The sequence below is a fragment of the Sus scrofa genome, chromosome 4 (assembly GCF_054392235.1).
Source record: "Sus scrofa isolate SSC_HxYL_T2T_F1_AM1 chromosome 4, Sscrofa_HxYL_maternal_Yorkshire_Landrace_v2.0, whole genome shotgun sequence".
Lineage (NCBI taxonomy): Eukaryota > Metazoa > Chordata > Mammalia > Artiodactyla > Suidae > Sus > Sus scrofa.
The window spans coordinates 35,791,526-35,813,897 of NC_139386.1; the positions used below are offsets into that span (position 1 = coordinate 35,791,526).

At 39.8% G+C, this 22,372-nt stretch overlaps 2 protein-coding genes across 14 annotated transcripts in view; both read left to right on the forward strand.

Moving 5' to 3' along the window:
* Positions 1-22,372, forward strand: part of RNF19A (ring finger protein 19A, RBR E3 ubiquitin protein ligase) — a 1,069,816-nt gene that overhangs the window by 113,441 nt on the left and 934,003 nt on the right. The window lies entirely within an intron of this gene.
* ZNF706 (zinc finger protein 706) overlaps positions 527-22,372 on the forward strand; it is a 183,998-nt gene continuing 162,152 nt past the window's right edge. For 9 of the 13 annotated variants that reach the window (XR_014843564.1, XR_014843561.1, XR_014843563.1 and 6 more), the window contains exons 1-5: positions 527-707; positions 4,585-4,721; positions 6,618-6,725; positions 7,157-7,201; positions 21,870-21,994. Coding sequence is in view for 1 of the 13 variants with exons in the window: in XM_003481371.4 (XP_003481419.1) it covers positions 4,587-4,721; positions 6,618-6,713 (231 nt within the window). In the remaining 12 variants the exon portion in view is untranslated. Of the gene's footprint in view, positions 708-4,584; positions 4,722-6,617; positions 6,726-7,156; positions 9,393-18,501; positions 18,688-21,869; positions 21,995-22,372 lie in introns of those variants that run through there. The other 4 variants (XR_014843562.1, XR_014843560.1, XR_014843555.1 and 1 more) reach the window with 2 other exon arrangements.

Below are 22,372 nucleotides of genomic sequence, written 5' to 3' on the forward strand. Positions count from 1 at the left end.
GCGGGGCTGGCGCGCCTCACCGGGACCCTCCCCAGGCTGGGACACAGGAGGGCGCCGCCGAGGTGGGAGGCTCGTGACCTGGGACGCAGGGGCTGAGGCCCGGCCACCGCCCGAATGAGTGAGCGAGCGACTTGTGAATCACACTGCGGGCCGTCACCAGCCAGGACCGAGATCACGCGGGTCCCAGGGCCGGCTAAAGCCGCCCGGAGAGAGCACGCGGCAGGGGAGGGGCACAGAGGACAGAGCGCGACGTCCCCTGCAGTTCCCTTCTCTGAGGGGCCGCCTTCAGCCTGCAGGCCCCGCCTCTCCACTTATGTAATAGGGGCGCGCTGCCATTGGCCCGCGCGGCCGGAAGAGGGGCAGGCGCGCTAGAGAGTGGGGGCGGGGAGGAGGCCTCAGCAGGAAGGCGAGTGGGCGGGAGCAGGGAGAAGCGGGCGGCGCTGGGGCGACTGGGAGAGCAGCGCGGCGTGCGCGAGCACGAGGCGTAGTGGCCTCCCCCAAGGCTGAGGCGGCGGCGGGCGCGCGCGGCGGCGGCGGCGGCGGCGGGTGTGAGGCGCGGGCTGTTGTGCTCTCGGCTCTCCCTTTTCCCCTCCTTGGCGGGTGGAGGAGGTCGAAGCGGTGCTGGACGCGCTCCCCTTCCTCTCCGGCCACCTCCCCGGCGCTCTCGCGCTGCGCGGTCTCTCAGACGCAAGACTGTCCCGGCCCGGGTAAGCGGCTGTGGGGGCGGCGCTGACGCCGCACAGGACGCCCGGGAGCCCGGGTGGGGGCCCGCCGGCGGGGTCGGCGGGAACCATGGGGGTTACCACAGGTCGCGAGGGGCCACCGGCCTGCCCCGCCTCCCGGGGGCGGCCGAGCCCGTCCTGTCCGGCGCGGGCCGCGGAAGGAGGGGAAGCTCGGGCGCCTGCCAGGCCCTGCAGGTGGCCGGGTCGCAGACCGGTAGCCGAGCGGTAACCTTACCCTCTGGCGACAGCAGCTGGCCGGTTTCTCGAGGCCGGGACTCCCCGTGGCCAAGGGGCCGGGTTTCGGACAGCTGAGGCCTCCGGGAGGCACGTCTCGGGCCGGGGTCCGTGGGGAGTGGCGGGTAGAGAGAGACTGGGTGGCAGAAAAGAGGAGGGGGCTCTCTGAGGCTGAAGAGACCGGATCGAGAAGGAAGATGCGCCCGGCTGCAGCTGGGTTCAGCGAAGTGCTGAGAGAAATAGACCTTACGGCTGGTGCTTTCATCCTCTGCCTCTCCAAAACGGATGGAGTTAAAAGCCAGGGTCAGGATGTTGAACACTGCCTGGGCCTCTTCGCTTCACATTCTTAGGGAGGATGATCCTACTTCCTGGATCCAAAATCTTTTTTTTTTTTCCTCTCTTATTTGTTTTGGTTCTAAGAGGGTCTTTGGGGCAGTGCTTAACTTGTTACCTCCGATAAGAGCTCCTCGTTTTGGAAGAACTCGTTATTCGCTCTGTTACTTCCCTCTTTGCAGCCCCCTCCGAGAATCGTCCAAAATAAGAGTTATATTAAAAACCAACTTTTAGGGTTGTACATGACTTCCTGCTCCACAGTTTGGCGCATTTAATCAGGGAGAAGTTATGCTTAGTTATTGCTTAAGGTTTTGTAGAAAATTCGATTGGCTTGAGAGCAAGTCCTAAGTTGAGCTGTCCAAAAGCAGGTGGTTTGTTCGTTTGCATTTCTGCTTTCAGGAAGGAAATCAATGCAGCGTGTTAGAACTTAGGGGCCGATCTTAACACATTTAGACTAATTGAGTTTCCTTTACCTGATGTTAGGCTTTCTATTTCAAAAATAAGAACAGCAACCACAGACGTATTTATTAAAGCTTTTATGGCTTGTTTGTTACTTTTGTTAGATGACAGTGAAAATGGGTTAAATCTATCGTGTAATGTTATGTATTAGAAGAAATTGGAACTGCAAAAGTTAAAAATAATGTGTATTTAATGGCATTCCTTTGTACAGATCCCTGCATGAAAATGTTAAAATAGCTAACAACTTCTAGATATCAAAGAAACTTCTAGAATTAGTAGCTTCCCTTCTCACAATTTTTTTTTCAGTGTATAACAATTAAGAGGTTATCCGTACAGTCACTATGTTAACATCTTTAGCATACATTATGTGGAAGAGTTCAGAGACCTGAGAGCACTGAAATATTCTAACACTGAGATGTTAGGAACATTATAAACATCGGGATAAAAAAAGATTGAATACATGACTGTCATCCAAATAATACAAACGTATCCAAATCTGTTTCCATGGGAATAGGTTTGTACAGCTGCCATAAATATACTTTTAAAAAAAAATCATTCCATTTGGCTTGGAATTAATAAAGATTTGGTTTTTAAAAAATAACCACAATGGAAGTTTATTCTCCAAAAGCTAACACATCTGGGTTTATTTACCATTATTGGGTGGGAATAGGGTTCTTATATTAGACTAGCATACTAAACATTTTTGTAATTTGTTAAAATATTTAGTTGGCTTTTAGAAAAGGGTTGATTGGCCTTTATATTTTGACTTGTAGTTCGGTGTTTAATGCTGGTGGGACTCTGTCCAGTCAGTAGATTTATTTTCGCAGTTTCCCTTTTTCTTTTTGGGAGAAGCTCAGGTATTTTAATGAAATGCTTTGACCTCATATCTGTTAACTATCTAGGGTTCTAGTCAGAAAACAAAACAAAACAAAAAAACAGCATTCTTTTTTGGTGAAGTTGTAGATTCGTTGTGAGTTCATGTCCTGCAGTGATTTAAAAGTTTAAAGTTAATTTCACTGCTAGTCAAAACTATACATAAGAATTCTATTTAGATCCAGTTTTAAAGTATTTAAAAAGAGACAGACTCCATTTTAGGCCTTTTATGAAGAGGTTTAACTTATATTACCTAAAAGAAGCCTTTGTAAAAGTAGCCTTTTTCCGTTAATTTTTTTAGCACATTTAGGTTCATTTCAGATCATCAGTAGTAAAAAGCAGTGTCTTTAATTTTTTTAAAGTTACCCTTAATCTTATTTAATAATTTGTCTAGCATCCTACAAAGATCACTTTTTTTTTTTTTTCCTTCTGTCTTTTTAGGGCTGCATCCATGGCTTATGGAAGTGTCCAGGCTTGGGGTCAAGTGAGAGCTACAGCTGCTGGCTTGGGCCACAGCTACAGCAACGCTAGATCTGAGCTGCGTCTGTGACCTAAACACAGCTCACAGCAACATTGGATCCTTAACCCACTGAGCGAAGTCAGGGATCGAACCTGTGTCCTCATGGATACTGTCAGGTTCCTTACCACTGAGCCACAATGGGAACCCCCAAAGGTCAATTTTTTAGAAAGGATAACACAACGGTTGTAGGAAACCTAAGTATTTAAGAGAGCAGTTCCCATTGTTCTATGAGCTGCTTTAGAGGCATAAGATGACAGCCTTTTTTTTTTTTTTCTTTTTTTTTAATTGTCATACACAGTAAACTGTGAAAGTTTCCTAGGCCAGGGATTGAATCTGGAGCCACAGCTGCACGATCCTTTAACCTGCTGCTCCCAGCCAGGGATCAAACCCACATCTATGCAGCGACCCAGTCACTGCAATTGGATTCTTAACTCACTGCACCACAGCAGGAACTCTTCAAATTGTAAGAATCTCAAGTCACAGCAGTGAATTCTGGAAGGGGAAAGTACCTTTGCAAAACCATCAAATGACGGAGGAAAGGGCTAAATTGTCTTTGGTAAACTTAAAAGATCACACACATATAGAAAAGTGTACAAATCTTAGATATATAGCTCAATGATTTCTTATAAGTGAATGTGCCTGTGTAACCATTACCCAGATCAAGATAAACCCCCACATTCCCCCAAATGCCCCTTTTCCCTAGCATTACTTCCTGGATTAGCTTTGCCTGTTTTCAACTTGATACAACATATGTTCTTTGTATCTGGCTTCTTTCCTTTAATGTTGAGATACAACCATGTTGTTACTTGTAACAATAGCTCCTCTTTGAGTGCTGCATAGTATTCCTTTGTATCAATTTACCACAAATTATGTATCCATTTTTCTATTAACAGGTATATAGATTGTTTCCAGTTTTGGAAACAGGTACTCTGAATTTTCTTGAGCTGTATCTTTTCTGTACATAGATTTTCATTTCTGTTGAATATATACCAAGTGTGGAATTGTGAGGTTATAGAAAGCTAGTTTTCTACAGTGGTTGTACCAATTTATCCTCTAGTGGTGTTGAGTATGAGAATTTAAAAATCCATACACTTTGATGACTGTTTTTATCTTTTTTTTTTTTCCCCTTTAGGGCCATACCCGCAATATATGGAAATTCCCGGGGGGGGGGGGGGGTCGAATCAGAGCTGCAGCTGCCGGCCTACACCACAGCAATATGGCATCTGAGCCACATCTGTGACCTACGCCTCAGCTCACGGCAAGGATGGATCCTTAACCCATCGAGTGAGGCCAGGGATCAAACCCGGGTCCTCATGGATACTAGTCGGGTTCATTACTGCTGAGCCCTGATGGGAACTCAACTGTGTTTATAAAAGTGAACTTCTCAACTCTAAGTGTTACCGTTCTTAGATTTCCCTCTAATACCTCAAATTCTGTTTTTAGATATGGCTCGTGGACAGCAGAAGATTCAGTCTCAGCAGAAAAATGCCAAAAAGCAAGCTGGACAAAAGAAGAAACAAGGACATGACCAAAAGGCTGCTGCCAAAGCTGCCTTAATATATACCTGCACTGTTTGTAGGGTAAGGGGCATTGACAGATAATAGCTTTCTCCTGGAGAGATTGGTTTGTGTAGGTTAAAATTTTTGCAAACCTGGCAAGATAAATGCTTTACTTGAAGTAGATTTGAGAGCTGGTTATTTTAATAACCCATCTTCATTCATCTGTTCAACAAATATATATATTTTTTAATGGGTCTTCTGGCCAGGTGCTCTGGTCATTAGTGAAAAGGAATGAAGGAAGAAAATCTCTTTTCTCATGGAGAATCAAGATGTCTTCTTAGGAGTAATTAATACACTTTGAACTTTATAAGGAAGTCAGCTCTATCTTCTTAATTTAAAGCTATGTATGATACCTCTGGTTATATAATTGGCTTTTTTTTCTTCACTAAATTCATAGCTGTGATGTCTACGAAACTGAATAGAGTACATTCACATTGAAGGCTTTAACTAGAGTTAGAAAAATTCTATTTTTTTCTAAATCTTTTGTGCTTTGAGTTGAATAATTATAACAGCTGCTATAGAATGCACCAGACACTGAACCAGGTGTTTTACATTTGTGAGCCCATTAATTCACACAGCAGTCCTATGACATAAACCGTTTATATTCTCATTTCACAGAAGAGTAAATTGAGGACTAAATAACTTGTGCAGGGTCACCCAGCTAGAATGGAGAAGAGCTGGGATCTGAACCCAGGCAGTGTAGCTCCAGAGTCTACCTCTGGGCTGTACCACGCACTGCCTCGAAGTTTTTTGGGTTTTGTCTTTTTGCCATTTCTTGGGCCGCACCTGCAACATATGGAGGTTCCCAGGCTAGGGGTCAAATCGGATCTGTAGCCACTGGCCTACACCAGAGCCACAGCAATGCCAGAACCTTAACCCAATGAGCAAGGGCAGGGATTGAACCCAAAACCTCATGGTTCCTCATGGCACCACAATGGGAACTCCAAAGAAAATTTTCTTAAATGCCAGGCCAGAGTCTCTTTCTTGCCTGTTTGTTTAAGCTTACCACCCTTGAAGTTAGTAAATAAAACTGCCAAAGGAAAAGTACATAGTGAGGTTAGTCCAATATACTTTTTTCTTGTCCCCTCCAACTCCCAGAGCCCTGTATCCCACTTGGTAGTATGAATGGGAAGGGATCTTGATAAGACTGAATTCCTGGACTAAATTTCATCATCTGTTGAAGTCATTGCTGATGAAATAGTTCCTAACTACATAAAATCTCATTAAGAGAGGACATCTATTACATTAAATAATTTGTTCATATGCATTCCAAATAATGAAATTGAGCAACTTCAAGTTCTTTTTTCAAAGAGGCGAAGTAAAAGTAAACTTTACTAAATTACTGATGAAGAAATACTTTTTCCTAAAACTCCTAGAGTAGTTTATATATTTAAAAACTCAACAAAAAATGTTTATTCCACATTTTATCTAATGTAATGTGCTAAAAAACAAGTAATTGAAGGTCTTTGCCTAGGTAAGTCAGTAAAGTGTAGTATTTGAGAACCGAAATACCTAGTACTAGGTTAAACTGTAGGTCTTGAGCAAATTAAGCTCTAGGTTTTAGTTTTCTTAGCATGTAAAATGAGGATAGTAGAAACCGATTTAAGATTACTCAAGGTTCTATGAGAAATTAGGTAATATGCTTAACATAAGGTGCTCAGTAAATGTTACCTGCTAATTACTTTTAATCAGATAAAAATACTTCATTCCATGTGACCCACCCCTTCGTCATATGTGAAATGTGGAAATATGCTAGGAATTTATTTGTTGCAAGATCCTTTTACCTAAGCCAACTGTTACTGGGAGTTTAAAAGTGTTTTATGATGATTGTCATGAGCAGGCTCAAGATTTTGAAAGTTAGCGTATTTTTATTTCATGAATTAGGTCTAACTTTTTTTACACAATTTTTAAAATTAGACACAAATGCCAGACCCTAAGACCTTCAAGCAGCACTTTGAGAGCAAGCATCCTAAGACTCCACTTCCTCCAGAATTAGCTGATGTTCAGGCATAAAATTGTTTACAGGTAATTGACCTTTTCATCTTTTCATTTGTTAATGTTAGGGTTATATACAAGAGCAGAATTAATAATGTCTGTAATTGTGAAATTGATTTCTATCTTCTAGATGAGAGTTCATTACTGCCCCCTTTTTAAGTTTAACTTTGCACTTGTTAAAAGTCCATTTCCCCAGACTATATCCTTTCAATGCCTTTGAAACATCCAAGTTTTTACCACTATAGCAAAAATGGGATGAGGTGATACTGGCCAAATCTGATCCAAGAAGGGAAGAAAGTTTTCAGTTTAAAGAAAATAACTATTGCAAAAGTATTTGAGGATCTTGCCTCCAGAAATGATGCAGACTAAAGTCTGTGAGTGCTTTTAGACATTAGAAATTCATGTTAAGTCACATTTGTGCAATGCATATGTTCACTGAAAATTTTGCTTATGTTTTGTAGGTGAATTCATGACACCTTTGACTCTTCTACTGTCTCAGACCTTAGGTAACAAACCTGCAGCTGCTTTTCTAACAAACTGTTGATCAGCAAAAATAAAGGGGCTACAGAAACACTCATTTTTATGCTGTTCCCTTTTGGGCTTCATGCAAAGACAATTCTGTGTAAATGTACAGTTGACTCTGATTTGGAAATCTGAAAATCAGTCCATCCTTGTTATAAAAATTTTTTTACAATTGTAATTATATTGATGTTCATATTGTGTAAAATAACTCATTTAATAAAGTAGTACTTTGATTTTACAACATCGCAGGACAAATCGTTCTAGAAATTCTGTACTAACTTTCCACATTATTTGCCTTATAAAAATCTAATGAATGCATCAGCTAGAATTGCAGGTGCAATTCTTATCACTTTTTCTCAGTTCAGTGGTAGGTTCTTTAGTTAAAATAGAGCAGACTCCTTCATTAAATTTGTGCACATGATTTTATTTGGCAGCTGCTAACCTAGGTGACGAATGTCTTACATGCTGCCTTCTATTGCAGTCTTGTGTCATTTTCCCCTCTGAGTGCTTCCTGTATTTGAGGTTAGAATCGTTCAACTTGTGTTCTGGCTATACCTGCCAGCTAGGTATAGCCTATAGGTAACTGATAAATTCCTTAAAGTGGTTGGATTGTCAGTGAGCCCTTCTGAAAAACTAGGTTCTGGAGTTTATGCTACAATGAAGTAATCAGTAAGCCTTTTGTTTAATACAAGATACAGTGGAACAGTATGTGAACTGGTAAAGAGCTACCTTTTATAAGTTATACTGAATTCTTTGAAAATTCTTCCAGTTCTTTAATTTGAAATTGAAACTCATAATTTTCTAAAGAGTTTTTGGAATTTATTAACAATTTGGGCAATTTATGAAGGGATTTTATGTTAATAGAAAGATTGGAATGACTTGTGGCTGAGGTAATTCCTAGAACTTTTCTCCTTCCTTTCCTTTTTAAGTGAGTAGTTGGTATTAGGAGTTTACTTTGTGTTGGTTCCTGAAATCAAAGACTGTGTACAATATGACTTCCATCTGAACTAGAAAAGTATTAAAAATAGGCCAGTATCAACATTCTTGGCTCAAAGGGTGGGGAAGTGGGTTGGTTCTGATGAATGAGGTAAATCTTACCCAGTTAAAAAAGACCAATTTTAGAGTTCTTCTAATTTGCTTTTGCCAATTATAAACTTTACAAGTGAAACTGCTGTAACTCAGTTTAAATTTTAAAGTTGATATAATAGGAAAAACATTCAAATATTTACTGGTAGTTGCCACAAATCTGATCCTGTGGATTATGAAATGCGTTCCCTCTTTCTGCTGTAACTCATCGCTGCATTTGTTCTCTAGCTGTCCATATTCTCCCCACCTTGTTTGTCTTCACTGTAAGTTTAAAATAAGATATTTCCAAGGAAAAGCTTCAATGGTGATAGTTTCTTAGCAACTCCTGTCCTTATACTCTTACTTAAAGATAGTTATTTTTTTGTGCATTTCAACTTTCTAAGTTTCAGATTCAATATCTGTTAATTCCCAAAATGTTGGTTACCGGAACATTAGAATTTGCCTAATTGCTTATAGTGGGTGTTAAAGAAGTTCTGGTAAAAATTACAATTTAAAAGTTTTTAAAAGTGCTTTGAGCATATGTATGTTTATGTTAGTAACAAAGCATTTAAAAACCTTTCACACGTTTTGGTTTAATTTTTTTTTCATTTGTTTTATTGACTGTAATTCAGAGTAAAAGTTTTTTCTTGTACTTGGCTCTTTTTTATAAGCAGCTGAAGACACCATATTTATCTCTAGATCTCAGTGTTAGGGAAATAGTTGCATCGATCTTGAATTAAATATTAATTCTCATATTTCATGTGAGGATTATTAGTGCAATCCCCTTTTTTGTTTGGCCTAAATCTGCTATAAGGGGAAGATTACAGTTTTTTAAATGTCCTTGTTACTTAATTTGAAGATTCTTAACAGATCGCAGCAAAGTTCATTATAAAACTGTTATGGTGTCTTCAAGGACATGATAAAATAATGCAGAGAGAATTGCTCCATTTGTATTCTGTATTTGCATTAGTTGCCAAAGGAATGGGGTTAAAATTAAACTTGTTTCCATTCTCCTTCATATGGATCTACATCCCCGTGTTTAACTGACACACTGGGGGTTCAGTTGTGTGCTGTAATGTCTTATTAAAGAAGATGTTAAAGAAAACTAAACCAGTCTAATTTCTTCTACATTTTAAGGGGTTTTTATATTGCCTCTTCCCATTATTATTTTATTTAAAAATTTATCATCTCAGAATTGTCTCTTGAGCATAGAACTTGATAGTTCTAAGGGTGGCAAGAGATTTCTTTCATTTCTCAGTGTTTTTTCCTTTCAGTCTGTCCATTTGGGGTCTGTAGAATACTTATTAAGAATAAAAAGAAAAACATTGTTCTGAAACTTTGCTGTATCGAATAAGTTTAAGTTGTTGGAAGGGGGAAGTAATTGGCTGTTAATGTAAAAAATAATATTAAAGCAAAAAATGCTTAGATTGAATTGAAGGGATAAGTCCTTAAAGACATTGACTCAGATTTGAGATAATGCTTTTGTTTTTATATTAAGATGCTATATAGCTGATCGATTGCATCATAATTAAAACCTGAGATGTATGTAGGATAAATAAGATACACTTTACAAACACTGCTCTTTTACCCCCAAAAACTTTTTCATTTTTTAAATATGTGGATTAGGACGTACCTGTAGAGGCCTTTTTCTAAAATACAGTGTTCATCCACAGTCCAAACTTTAACTGAAATGTCGTATTTGAACTTCTGAATCTGCATAAATTCATTTGTGCTAGGTTTTTCACTCTGGGGGTAATTTTTGGTCTGGTTTAGTTTTGGTCAAAGATGCGTACTTTTTAAGAGTGTATAGCAGTGAAAGTCAACACTAGGGGGTTGTGTTTACTGTGGCTTTACCTTCTGAAATCTTTTCAGGCTAGCTTAATTTTATCTGTTGGAAAGTTTCAGAAAAATCTTAAGTGCTTCCAATGTGTAGATTTAATAAAACATCTCTACTTGGCTGAAAAATGGATGTTTTATTAATGAAAGTTCAACCTATCCTTATTGGTTGTGGATTACCATAGTAAACTGAAAATTAAATGTCTTCTACTTTAAATGGTCTTTGGATGAGCTGTTGACTAAGTTACCATCTTTTTTGTTTTTGCTTTTGTCATTGACATTCTTTGTTTTATGGTCGTGCGCACCGTATGCAGAAGTTCCCAGGCCAGGGATTGAACCCGAGCCACAGGAGTGATAGTGCTAAATCCTTAACTGCTGGGCCATCAGGGAACACCTGTTTGTTTTTGTTTTTGAATAGCCATTCTTTAGTTTAATTTTTGGTACACAGTGTGGCTCTAAAATCTGCATATAGTGATAGACTTCAATCATGTATTTATGTCCATATGGACATATCTACACTGAGAAGCAATTATGTTAAAATCAGTACTTTCTAGTCATTTTTAAATTTATACAACATGATTATTTCTTTATATAATGTTAATTATAATGGCTTAGGTTTTGTAAACTTAAGTACCTCACTTTATCACTACCTTCATCTTATTCCCATTCAGAATGGGACTTGAATTTTGGTTTTTGGGGGTTTTTTTTGTTTGTTTTTTTTTTTTTTGTCTTTTTGCCTTTTCTAGGGCTGCTCCCATGGCATATGGAAGTTCCCAGGCTAGGGGTCGAATCGGAGCTGTAGCCACCAGCCTACACCACAGCTACAGCAACACGGGATCCAAGCCTCATCTGCGACCTACACCACAGCTCACAGCAATGCTGGATCCTTAACCCACTGAGCAAAGCCATGGATCAAACCCGCAACCTCATTAATGACTGTGTCATGACAGGAACTCCCTGAAGTGCTTTTTTTAAATGTAGGTTTACAACAAAACTTTTGATACCCAGAAAATGTTAACAACTCATTAATTGGGAACACGGGCTACTGGCAGGGTTTGTCTTTTAATGGCCTTGAATCTATTATTTTGGTTTTTTTTTTTTAATGACCTACTAAGCATTAAATATCTGTTAAAATTAACTAGATTTTAAAACTTTGAACTGCCTTTATTCATAGGCATTCGTATAAACTTTATACTGTTTGTACCATGTTGGGATTCAGACTGTTTTTGCTGATCATCTTTCATCCAAAGGATTTACAGGAAATGGCTAGTTGGGATTAGAGGTACCGCCCGTTAGTATAGAACACTTTCACTGAGGAAGGAAGGGAAACCTGCACCATTGGCTTCAAGTTAGACATCCTCTGGACTAACAGTATTGAAAACTTCAGGCAAATCTTTTGATTTTGAGACAGGATGCTTCTACATATTATTTGACCTATATCTCTGAAATTTTCTTTTATAAACTTATAATTTTGGAATACTTTAGACCTGCAGAGAAGTTATAATGGTAGTAGAAGAGAATTCTTGTATCCCTTTACTCAATTTTGGTTTACCCTAATGTTATAATCTTAACATTACTTTGTCAAAACTAAGAAACCATTATTGATATGTTACCATTAACTCCAGTTTGTAATATCTTTTTTTGTGTTCCATGATCCAATCCAGAATGCCACATTGCATTTCCTTATTTCTTCCTGGTCTTTTGTGTGTGATTCTCAGTCTTGACCTCATCTTTGTGTGACCTTCACAGTTTTGAGGTATATGGAGATATGTTGTCAGAATGTCTCTCAGTTTGGATTTGTCTGATCTTTTTCTCATGATTACATTGGGGTAACAGGTTTTTGGAAAGAAGACTGCATGGGTGAAGTGCTCTTCTTATATATCATCTTGGGGAGAGTGATACTCACACGACATCACTAGTGATGTTAGCTAGCCTCTGTCACTTGGTTAAGGTGCTGTCTGCCAGGTCTCTCCACTGGAAAGTTGAAATTTTTCTTTGCATATGCTGTCTTTTCAAAGTCCAGCCCTTACTCAAGGGGTGTGGGGATTTAGCTCCACCTCCTGGAGGGGAATTCTTTTATAAGAAAGATTTGTTTTGTCTCATTTATTTATTCAGTCACCTTATTATGTTCATATGGACTCATAATCCAGTACTTGTATTTGTCTTGTTATTCAAATTACACTGACTTTGGCCATTGGGACCTCTTTCAGATTGGCTCATGTGTCCCTTTGACATGTGTCTCCATCTCTTTTTGAGCATTTCCTCATTATGAGAAGCTCCAGGCTAATCTTGTATTTTCTCTGCCTCACCCCTAGAATGAATCATTCCTCCAGAGCCCTGATTCCTATTATTGGAGAATGGTATTAAGAAACTAAGATCTGGGCACTGGGTATTAGTAAGTTTCTTGTTTTTTTAAATATGAAATGTTGAACTTTTTTCCACCATTAGCTACTACTATTTGTGGGTTGTGGGGAAGAAAAGTATCCTCCCAGATCTTTAGGTTCTGGGCTCTCTGAATGAGCAGTTTTCTGCACATGCTTTAAAAATATTTTTTTGTGGAGTTCCTGTTATGGCTCAGTGGTTAACAAATCTGACTAGGAACCATGAGGTTGTGGGTTCGATCCCTGGCCTCGCTCAGTGGGTTAAGGATCCCGCGTTGCCATGAGCTGTGGTGTAGGTCGCAGATGCGGCTTGGATCCTGCGTTGCTGTGGCATAGGCTGGCGGCTACAGCTCCGATTCCCTAGCCTGGGAACCTCCATATGCCCTGGGAGCGGCCCTAGGAAAGACAAAAAAAAAAAAAAAAAAAAAAATTGTGATTAAAATTTTTCATTTTTTACCTGAAGCATTGTCTTTTAAGTTGTCAACATATTTATTGAGAATGTTAATATGAGAAGTTGCTTTAGAATGTCTACTAATCCTGTATTAAAGCATTATATAAAATCAAATATAACAAAGGCTCTAAATCTTTAGAAATTAAAATTCATTTTAGGAAATAGCATATATATTTGTTTATATAATTTTAGGATATATGGTTAAGTGCCCTGTGTGTTTTATAGACAGTAACTTCTACAGGAATATATAGGCAGGAGATGATATGTGGGTTGGAGATGTTCGTCTGTTCTTGGAAGGATGAGGATTCAGCTGGGGAAGGAGTAGGAGTGAATAAGAGAATCAAAGTGGGGGTGGCTGAGTGAGCAGAAACTCAGGCAAGTACATAAAGTTCTTTGAGAGAAGGTGAGTAGGCCAACCAGAGCAGAGCATAAGGCTTCTGAATGAGAGTCTTTGAGCCTGTGGATGAGAGTGGGGAGCGAACATGAGGATGGGATGGGATTGTGCAATGCTCGCACACTGCAGTGAATAGTTCAAATTACTCCCGACGCTACGGGGGGGAGGGGGGGACCCTTTCAGGGTTTGGGGGGCGGAGAGTGACATGATGTTAGGAGGATTAATACCTAATGGTGAAGTATTTTCCCCTGTTGGTACTGTTTTGATAGAGACATCTTTACAACCTTTTGCACTTTGCTTGTCCATAATTTAACTTTGGATTACTAAAGGTCATTAAGAAGGCAGATTTATAGGCAGAATTTTGCTCTGCTGTAGTGCAGTAGTACTACTAGGGCCTGGAGAGCTGTATTTAGGGATATTTGCCTCTGCTGTAAATATTTTCAGACTACAGCATCTCTTTCGTGATATTTGTTGTCTTCTACTTTATTAAAAGTAATTCATTTTTACTGTATATTGAATTCTGGAGAATAAAGTTGAATTTTTAAAATTCACCATGGTAGGAACTTAGGTAAACATTTTGTTTCTCTAACATACACACACGTGCATATGAATGCATACAAATATGTTTTAAGTTCATGCTTTGATATAGTCATTTTTGTATATTTTTGTGCTTTGCCATTTTACGAACATTACAACAAGGAGTTTTTTTCATGTTATAGATTTTGTGTAAATGAATTTTTGTGGCTCTATAATCTATGGGTTAGATTTGCTGTAGGTTTTGTTTTTTGTTTGTTTGTTTCTTTTTAGGGCCTCACCTGCAGCATATGGAGGCCCCTAGGCAAGGGGTCAAATCGGAGCTGTAGCCCCCAGCCTACACCAGATCCACAGCAATGCCAGATCCCTAACCCATTGAGCGAAGCCAGGAATCAAACCTGCAACCTTGTGGGTTCCTAGTCGGATTTGTTTCCGCTGAGCCACAACGGGAACTCCAGGCTTTTGTTGTTGAACAATTCCTCTGTTGTTGAACATTTGGGTCTTCTCAAGTTTGTGTAGAAGGCTTTATTTCCACATTTAGAATTAAGCTTCATAAACTTTTAAGGCTTATAAGGAGATAGATGATGAGACTCTGAAGAATGTGTAGTTTTGTTTTGTTTTTGGCCATACCTGCAGCATGTGGGATCAAACCCATGCCACAGCAGTGACCTGAGCCACTTAAACTGTTGCACCACAGGGGAACTCCCGAGTGTAGTGTTTCGTTAAGGTAGAAGATAAGAGAACCAGAGCTGAAGGCTGGGTAGATAGGGGAGAAGGTTACAGTGGCCCTACAGTGTTTGAAATGTTACCACATCACACTCATTTGAATACTCTCACTTTTCCATGAATTTGATAGCTTAAGCATGATGTGTTTCCTTGATTTCTAGAGGAGCTTGAAATTTTTAATTATATTTGTTAAACATTTATATTTCCTATTTTATGAATTGTCCACTGCCCATTTATTTGTTGGGATCTTCTAACTGTATTGAGTCTGCCGTCCACAGTAAACTAGAACTGGAACTTGCCAGAGGACATTAGATAACTAGGGTTGTGAAACTTATACAAAATTATAGGCTCTGTGTACACTACTTGCTGGTTGTCTTAACAGATAAAGTGTAAAACCAGTTTGTATTTAAGGCATATTTCTTACTCAAGGCTGATGAAAATTGCTTTTGATAAATTGGTACCTGTTTATTCCAAAGAAATAAGGCTAATTTTTATCATGTTACATCAGTTCAAATGACAGTAACAAAATAGCCTTTCATGTTTCTAGATCTTTCTAGATTTCTAATCTGCATTTTAAGTTCTGTTATTTCATAATTCTGGCTGTGGATTTTCATAGTGACAAAATCAACTGTATTTAAGCCTTGCTTTGAATAGCTAGGGGTATTTTCATTTGTTTTTTCTTTTTCTTTCTATAGCCACACTTGTGGCATATGAAAGTTCCTGGGCTAAGGACTGAATCAGAGCTGCAGCTGCCGGCCTATGCCATAGCCACAGCAATGCCAGATCCAAGCCACATCTGGGACCTACGCCTGGTGTGTGCACTGAAGCTTGTAGCAACACCAGAGCCTTAACCCACTGATCGAGATCAGGGATTGAACCCACATCCTTGTAGATACTCCGTCAAGTTCTTAACCTGCCGAGTCACACCGGGAGCTCTACCAGGGATGTTACTCTTAGGAAAAGAAGTTCCTCACTTAAGTTGGATAGAAGATTGTAAAGCATGAGAGTTTAAAGCTATAGTTGAATGGCCTAGTGAGAAAAAGGACAACAGATAGGTTCAGTTTCCCAAGCTGAGTGAACTTAGACAAGTTACTTCACCTTTCTGAACTATGGTATCTTCAAGCCCCTTATAAAATACAGAAACTAATACTTCCTCAAAGAGTTGTTCTGACTTAACAGGAGGAAATGACATCATGAGTATGAATGCCTGCTGTCATTGGTGCTCAGTAACTGCTTTCTTCCCACTTTCTTCCTTTCCCCTGTCCTACTGACATGTAGTACATGTGTCTCACACATACCATTTTTGCCAGTGTTCTGCTTGTGCTTCTTTTTATTGAAATCCTTTCTCTTCTCATCATCTAAACTTTTTAGATGTGTATCTAATACCATCCATTCTTTGGGTCCAACTTAAATGCTGAATTTTTTCTTGATAGACAGCTTCTTTTGTTGTTGTTGAACCCACACCTCAGTAGCAACCAAGTTTGCTGCAGTGACAGTGCCAGATCCTTAACCTGCTGCACCATAGCAGGAACTCCCAAACAGCATTTTTTTAATGTACTAACTGAGAAAGAAGAATACACAATAATAAACATGAGACATGACTGCAAACTATTAAAAATAGTCAAGAGACTAAATTTTAGAAGGGCGAAGTTCCTGAGAATAAGTAAAAATTATTTTTGAAAGTTCCTGTTGTGGCTCAGCAGTAACAAGCCCAACTATTATCCATGAGGATGCAGGTTCGATTCCTGTCCTCGCTTAGTGGGTTAAGGATTCGGCATTGCTGTGAGCTGTGGTGTAGGTTGCAGACACAGCTCAGATATGGTGTTGCTGTAGCTGTGGTATAGGCTGGCAGCTGTAGCTCTGATTTGACCCGTAGTCTGGGAACTTCATATGCTGCAGGTGTAGCCCTAAAAAGCAACAACAAAAATGTTTCCATTAGGCAGCTGTACCAAGGCATAGGTGTTGGGTAGCACTGCCTTAGCAACTCCTGTTTACATGCCATGTATTTTGTAAAAGTATCATTGTAAAAATGAAACAATCCTAGGAGTTCTGCCCTGGTGCAGCAGCAGTAGGCATTTAAGAATCTCCACCGTGGTGCAGCAGGAGCTGGCATTTAAGAATCTGGCGTCGTCGTCTCTTCCGGTGGTACAAATTGAATCCCCGCCCAGTGCAGCAGGTTAAGGATCTGGCCTTGCCACAACAATGCAGATTACAGCTGCACTTTGGATTCAGTTCCTGGCCTGGGAACTTCCATATGCCGTGAGCGTGGTTGAAAAAAGAAAGAAAGAAACCCAATGGATGAAATACCGAGGGGACAAATGGTTTCTTAGAGTTTTTACTTGACCTTGATTAATTGCAGCTCAGAAAGCTGGAGCAATTTGTAGAACTTGACTAAATTTTAGAAGGGCAAAGAAACAGCCAGCATTTTAGGAAAGAGATATAGATGAGATGCTACCCAGAAGGCTAGAGGTAGGTAATTTGTGTCTTTAATTTTCAAAAAGCGCAGAAGAATATTGAAGGAAGTACGGAATTGTCAATTTGCTCTTAGTTTCTAGGTAAATATAAATATTATTGTGAGCCTCCTCTTTCCTCACTTGGTCTAATTTCTTGGGTAGTTCCAGTCACATCCCCTTCCTTTGGAGCTGTTAGATGTCTCCACTGTTCACCTGATAAACACACACTCCTGGACTGTGACTGATGAGTCCTCCACATTTGGCCCCCAGCAGGTGCTTACAGCCAGCCCCTTGTGCTGCCCTGTTTGCTCCCATGTTCCTGCTAAGGTGAATTACTTGCTGTCCCTGAGTAACTCTACCCCTTTCTTGCCTCCTCGCAATTTTTCTGCCTCTTAATTTGGCTACCACCTTCTCTTCCAGTCCTTTTAGGCCTATCTCTAACTTTTGCTGATGCTCTCCAGTTGTAACTCTCACAGCCACTTGGGGTAGTCTTTTATCTTTTCAGCATTATGTAAGCCATTCTTTTTTTTAGGATCCTTAACATAAATTGACTGGATTTTGTGCATACTTGACTGTTCATGACGGAGCATGTGTCTGTTTATTAACCTTCACATGGAGTAGTCCCTAAATGGGAAGAAACCATTTTCATTGCTTTCTTAGTGGTCTATTTAAAAACAAAAAACTTTAGGATTTACTTTTTTAGATTACTTAAGTCAAAAAGAGTGCTTATTAAGGCAGCACTGTACATGTAGAATACTTGATAGTTTACAAAGTATATGTTCTTTTGAAATGCACATAAAAATATACTTGAGGAAAGTTTGATAATCTCCCTCTCTATATAACAAGAGTTCATACAGGTAGTAATACATTTGAGTGGACTTGAACTGATTTTGAACTTCTGTATTACTGTGTTTAATATTAATGTGTCAATGTATCAAGTTCCACAAAGCTGTCATATCCAGTTTAAGTTGTGTATGTGATCAGCTTACAGATGACAAAAAGAGTTATAATTCAGAAAGATTTTAGACTGAAACACAAGTAAAACCAACAAGAAGCAGTTTAAGCAGGAGAAAGTAAATCTTGTTAGGATTTCTAGAGATCTCATTGCGTAAGTCCAAAATACGGGCAGAAATCCACCTTGGCATTTTTTCATATGAGAGCAAATGTATTAATTATTATATGCTTATTATGAGTCAAGTATGATTTCTCGCTCTAAAAGGTGGGAATGCACCCTTGGTTTGGAACACATTAATCACACCAAGCTGTTTTCATTCATTGATAGCCAGTTCCCCTTTGAAACTGGTGTTTGATTTGGGGTATCTTTATTGTTTTTGAGTTGAAACATTGCTTCCACTCAGTAGAGGAAGTCTAGGGTGGTGAGTAGCAGTATGGTAAACTCTGTTAGCAACTTTCCAGGTGTCTCTCTTGCAATGTTTTGTTCTAGAAGGCAGATTTGGAGCCATGAGTGGAGATGACTTCACTGTAAGAAAAATCAATACAATGCTTGGACCTATCCAGTAGCAGAATGACTTAGCTTAAGGAAGGAGCATCTCTTCCTCAAAGTCCTCAGCAGAGAGATAGCTGATCATGTCTGGACAGTGCAGCAGGATTTTCTAGCACTTGGCAAGAGGTAAAGTAGGTAGACTCTGAGATCCTTCCTTACTCAGCAGTTCTATGATATCACGTAATTCACAGTGCTGGAGGTGGTTTGGTCAAGTTTTGTCAAAAGGAAAATAGAAAAAGTGAGAAGAACTGCTTTTATTATTTTAAGATGCAAACTGCTTAATCTTCATTTGTCCTTTTCAGGTGCTTAAAAATTTAAATGGGGAGAATACTGAGTCAGGATGTGAGTCAAGATGCCTTTATTGCTCACATTTGGATAGGTATTTGACAACAGGGTGTATTTTTTTATGGTCAGTATTCTAATAGGCTCATAGATGTCAAACTTAGTTTGGAAGTGCTTCTTTTTTATTACCTGGTCTATTGTATTGTAATAATATAAAAATAGTTTGTCAAGGTCAGTCTTCAGAGTTCCTGTTGTGGCTCAGCAGGCTAAGAACCTGATTAGCATCCATGAGGATACTAGTTTGATCCCTGTCCTCACTCAGTTGGTTAAAGGATCCAGTGTTGCCTCGAGCTGCAGTGTAGGTCGCAGACGTAGCTCAGATCTGGCATTGCTGTGGCGTAGGCTGGCAGCTGTAGCTCAGATTTGACCTCTAGCCCGAGAACTTTCATATGCCGCAGGGGCCGCCCTAAAAAAAAAGGACAAAAACAAAAAGATTGTGCTTTATGTCCATGAACTCCACATTTAAATTATAAGTTCTGTCAGTTAAAAAATGCTGTGTGCCACTAATATAAGCATTTACAAGTTATATACACGTACTCTCTTGTAATTATAAATTCCTCGCAAAAAGAGACATTAAAAATTGGATAAGAGAAAAAATTCTAATATTTTCTCTCCACACTCCATTAGATAATTTTGCACTTGGAACATACATAGCTTGACTTTGGAACCATTGCTCTGGGGTATAGAACTTGGAATTCTTGCTTCCCATTTGTTTTTCTGTTTTGGGGGACTCCTTTTGGCTGCATCTGGGGCATGTGGAAATTCCCAGGCCAGGGATCAAACCTGCAACAGCAGCGCCCCAAGCCACTGCAGTGACAACTGCCTGATCTTTGACCTGCTATACCACAAGGAAACATCCTCTTTTTTTTTTTTTTTTTTTTTTTTTTTGTCTTTTTGTCTTTTCTAGGGCCGCACCCGCAGTGTATGGAGGTTCCCAGACTAGGGATCTAATCAGAGCTGTAGCCGCCAGCCTATGCCACAGTCACAGCAATGAGGGATCTGAGCCACATCTGTGACCTACACCACAGTTCATGGCAGTGCCGGATTCTTAACCCACTGAGCACAGCCAGGGATCGAACCCAAAACCTCACGGTTCTTAGTTGGATTCGTTAACCACAGAGCCACGACGGGAACTCCTCATTTGTTTTTAATTAAAGAATTTCTAGCAACTCATAGGTTCATAGAGCTATGTAAATTACTAAAAGGATGTGAAATGTATAAAGGGTCCATGCTCTGTACAAAATAGGTTGCAAAGCATGTGAAAAGTGTAGTGGCCTTATAGACTGGTAAAGGGTGTGTGGCAGCATTTTTTGAGTATTTAGCACATGCGGTTTGGAACATTATGCTGGGACTTAAGAGAAGTTAGGATCGAAGGAGAGATTTGCATTAATATACATAAAGGTAATCTTCGAAACCTTAGAAATAAATGATACCTTTAAGGCAGTATATAGTCAAAAGAACAAGCAGCTGGGTATAAACTTTGGAAAGCCCTCACTTTTAGGATGGGTAGTGAAGAAGCTAGGAACAATAACTGAAGGGGTCAGAGGGGTATCAGGATGTATAGGCCTGCAGAGAAGAATGGTCAAAGGCTGGGTATCCAGGGCCATGAACTACTGTCCATTCAAGGGTGCCACTTTATGCCAGGCTGAATGAAACGTTCTTAACAGCAGGGGTCATCCTTTACATGCTTCCCTGAGGTCAAAGGAGTGTGGTTTCAGGGAACTAGAAGGGGTAGAAGCTGAGCAGCAAGGAAGGAGCAGGCAGACCACTGACTGGAAAAGCAAGGCATCGCATGGCAGATGTCCATCCATGCCATCAAGGCCTTTCTCCAAGAGGCGTGAAGCACTGATGGCTGGGAAAACCAGTCTGTAGTTGGCAGAAAAAGTACTGGCAGTTTGAAAGATACCATGAGGGCATTTGCTTTTTAGGCACAATAAACTTAATTTGTAAATTAAAATACTGTATATAAAATATTTAAAAAAGATTAAATATGCCATCTGAACCCATGCTCTTTGATGCTTCATTCGTCGGGCATGTGTAAAGCACACTAACCTTTATTGATACCATGAAAACAGAATGTACCTTGAATCACTCACTCACTGTTGGTTGAATAAGGAGATAACAGACCTTGTGATATACTTATGGCCACTGTTTAACCTCTGAGATCCATTTTATTCTTTAAAAAATGCGAAAGTGGTTATTTTTTGAAAAAAATTCCTGAAAGAGGAATTTCTGGGTTAAAGATGTACCCAAAAGCTCTCCCACTGGCTGTCCTTTGACATAGGTTACAAAGCCATGTGTCCAATATGTTTGCCTAGGAAATTGGTGGAGGGGCCATTAGGAAGCTCTTGGTAGCACTGTAAGGAGTCTTTTAAGTACATTGAAGTGCTTTTGTTAAAGTGTAAAGCACTTTGAGGGTTGGGTGGGTTGCAGTATACTTGTGTGTGGTTTCCAGATATGAAAAGCTGATTGTTAACTAGTGATAGTTTATGAATTAGAATGGACTCAAGACTGTTCCCCAGCAGTTCCGTCATGGCTCAGCAGTTAACGGAACCCGACTAGGACTAGTATCCATGAGGGCGCGAGTTTGATCCCAGGCCTCACCCAGTGGGTTAAGGATCCGTGTTACCATGAGCTGTGGTGTAGGTCGCAGACACAGCCTGGATCCTGAGTTGCTCTGGCTGTGGTGTAGGCTGGTGGCTACAACTCCATTCGACCCCTAGCCTGGGAACCTCCCAAAAAGGAAAAAAAGACTGTTACCCAGAAGAGCAACACTTAGTTACCTTTTAAAGTGCTCTCTCCAGAGGGAAAGAATTAAAGTCCACAGGTCAGGAACCATATGTGTGACCCTAGATATGCCTACCTGTGTGTCAGACATGTGAATGTCAAATAGTGTGTGTCTCATAGCAGGAAGAAAATACATTAGATGTAGCAGAAATAGCATAGCCTTCTTTCTCAACCTACAGGTAAACCAGGATTCATACCTATCACTGCCATTTAGAATCCGAGTGACTTTAAGTAGTAAACTTAAGTCACATCTCTGCATCTCAGTCCTTGTCTCTAAAGTGAGGATAACCACCTACTTTACTGGGTAAGTGAGTATTTACCTCTATTCTTGCACCTTGTAGAAGTTAAAACACAAAAATACGGCTCTTTTTAGCTGTCCACAAAGTTATTCTTCCCTGGAAAAGGTGGCTGTGAAGATGCATTGTTAGACTAGGGCATCCAGTTTGGGTAGGTGTGAGTGTTTCAAATATTTGATGACTGTAATATTTTGAATGAATAGCAGTGATAAATGCCTTAGCTCTTAGATGTTTTGGAACTTTTCTTCAAAGTTACCTTGTTTTTTATTAGTTTTGTTGGGGGTAATTAATTTTTAGTTTTTTGGAGTAAGAAGTTCAGCCAATATAGACAGATATGTAATAAGTAAAATCCCTTTTTCATTCATACCATGCAAGTAGTTTTCCTT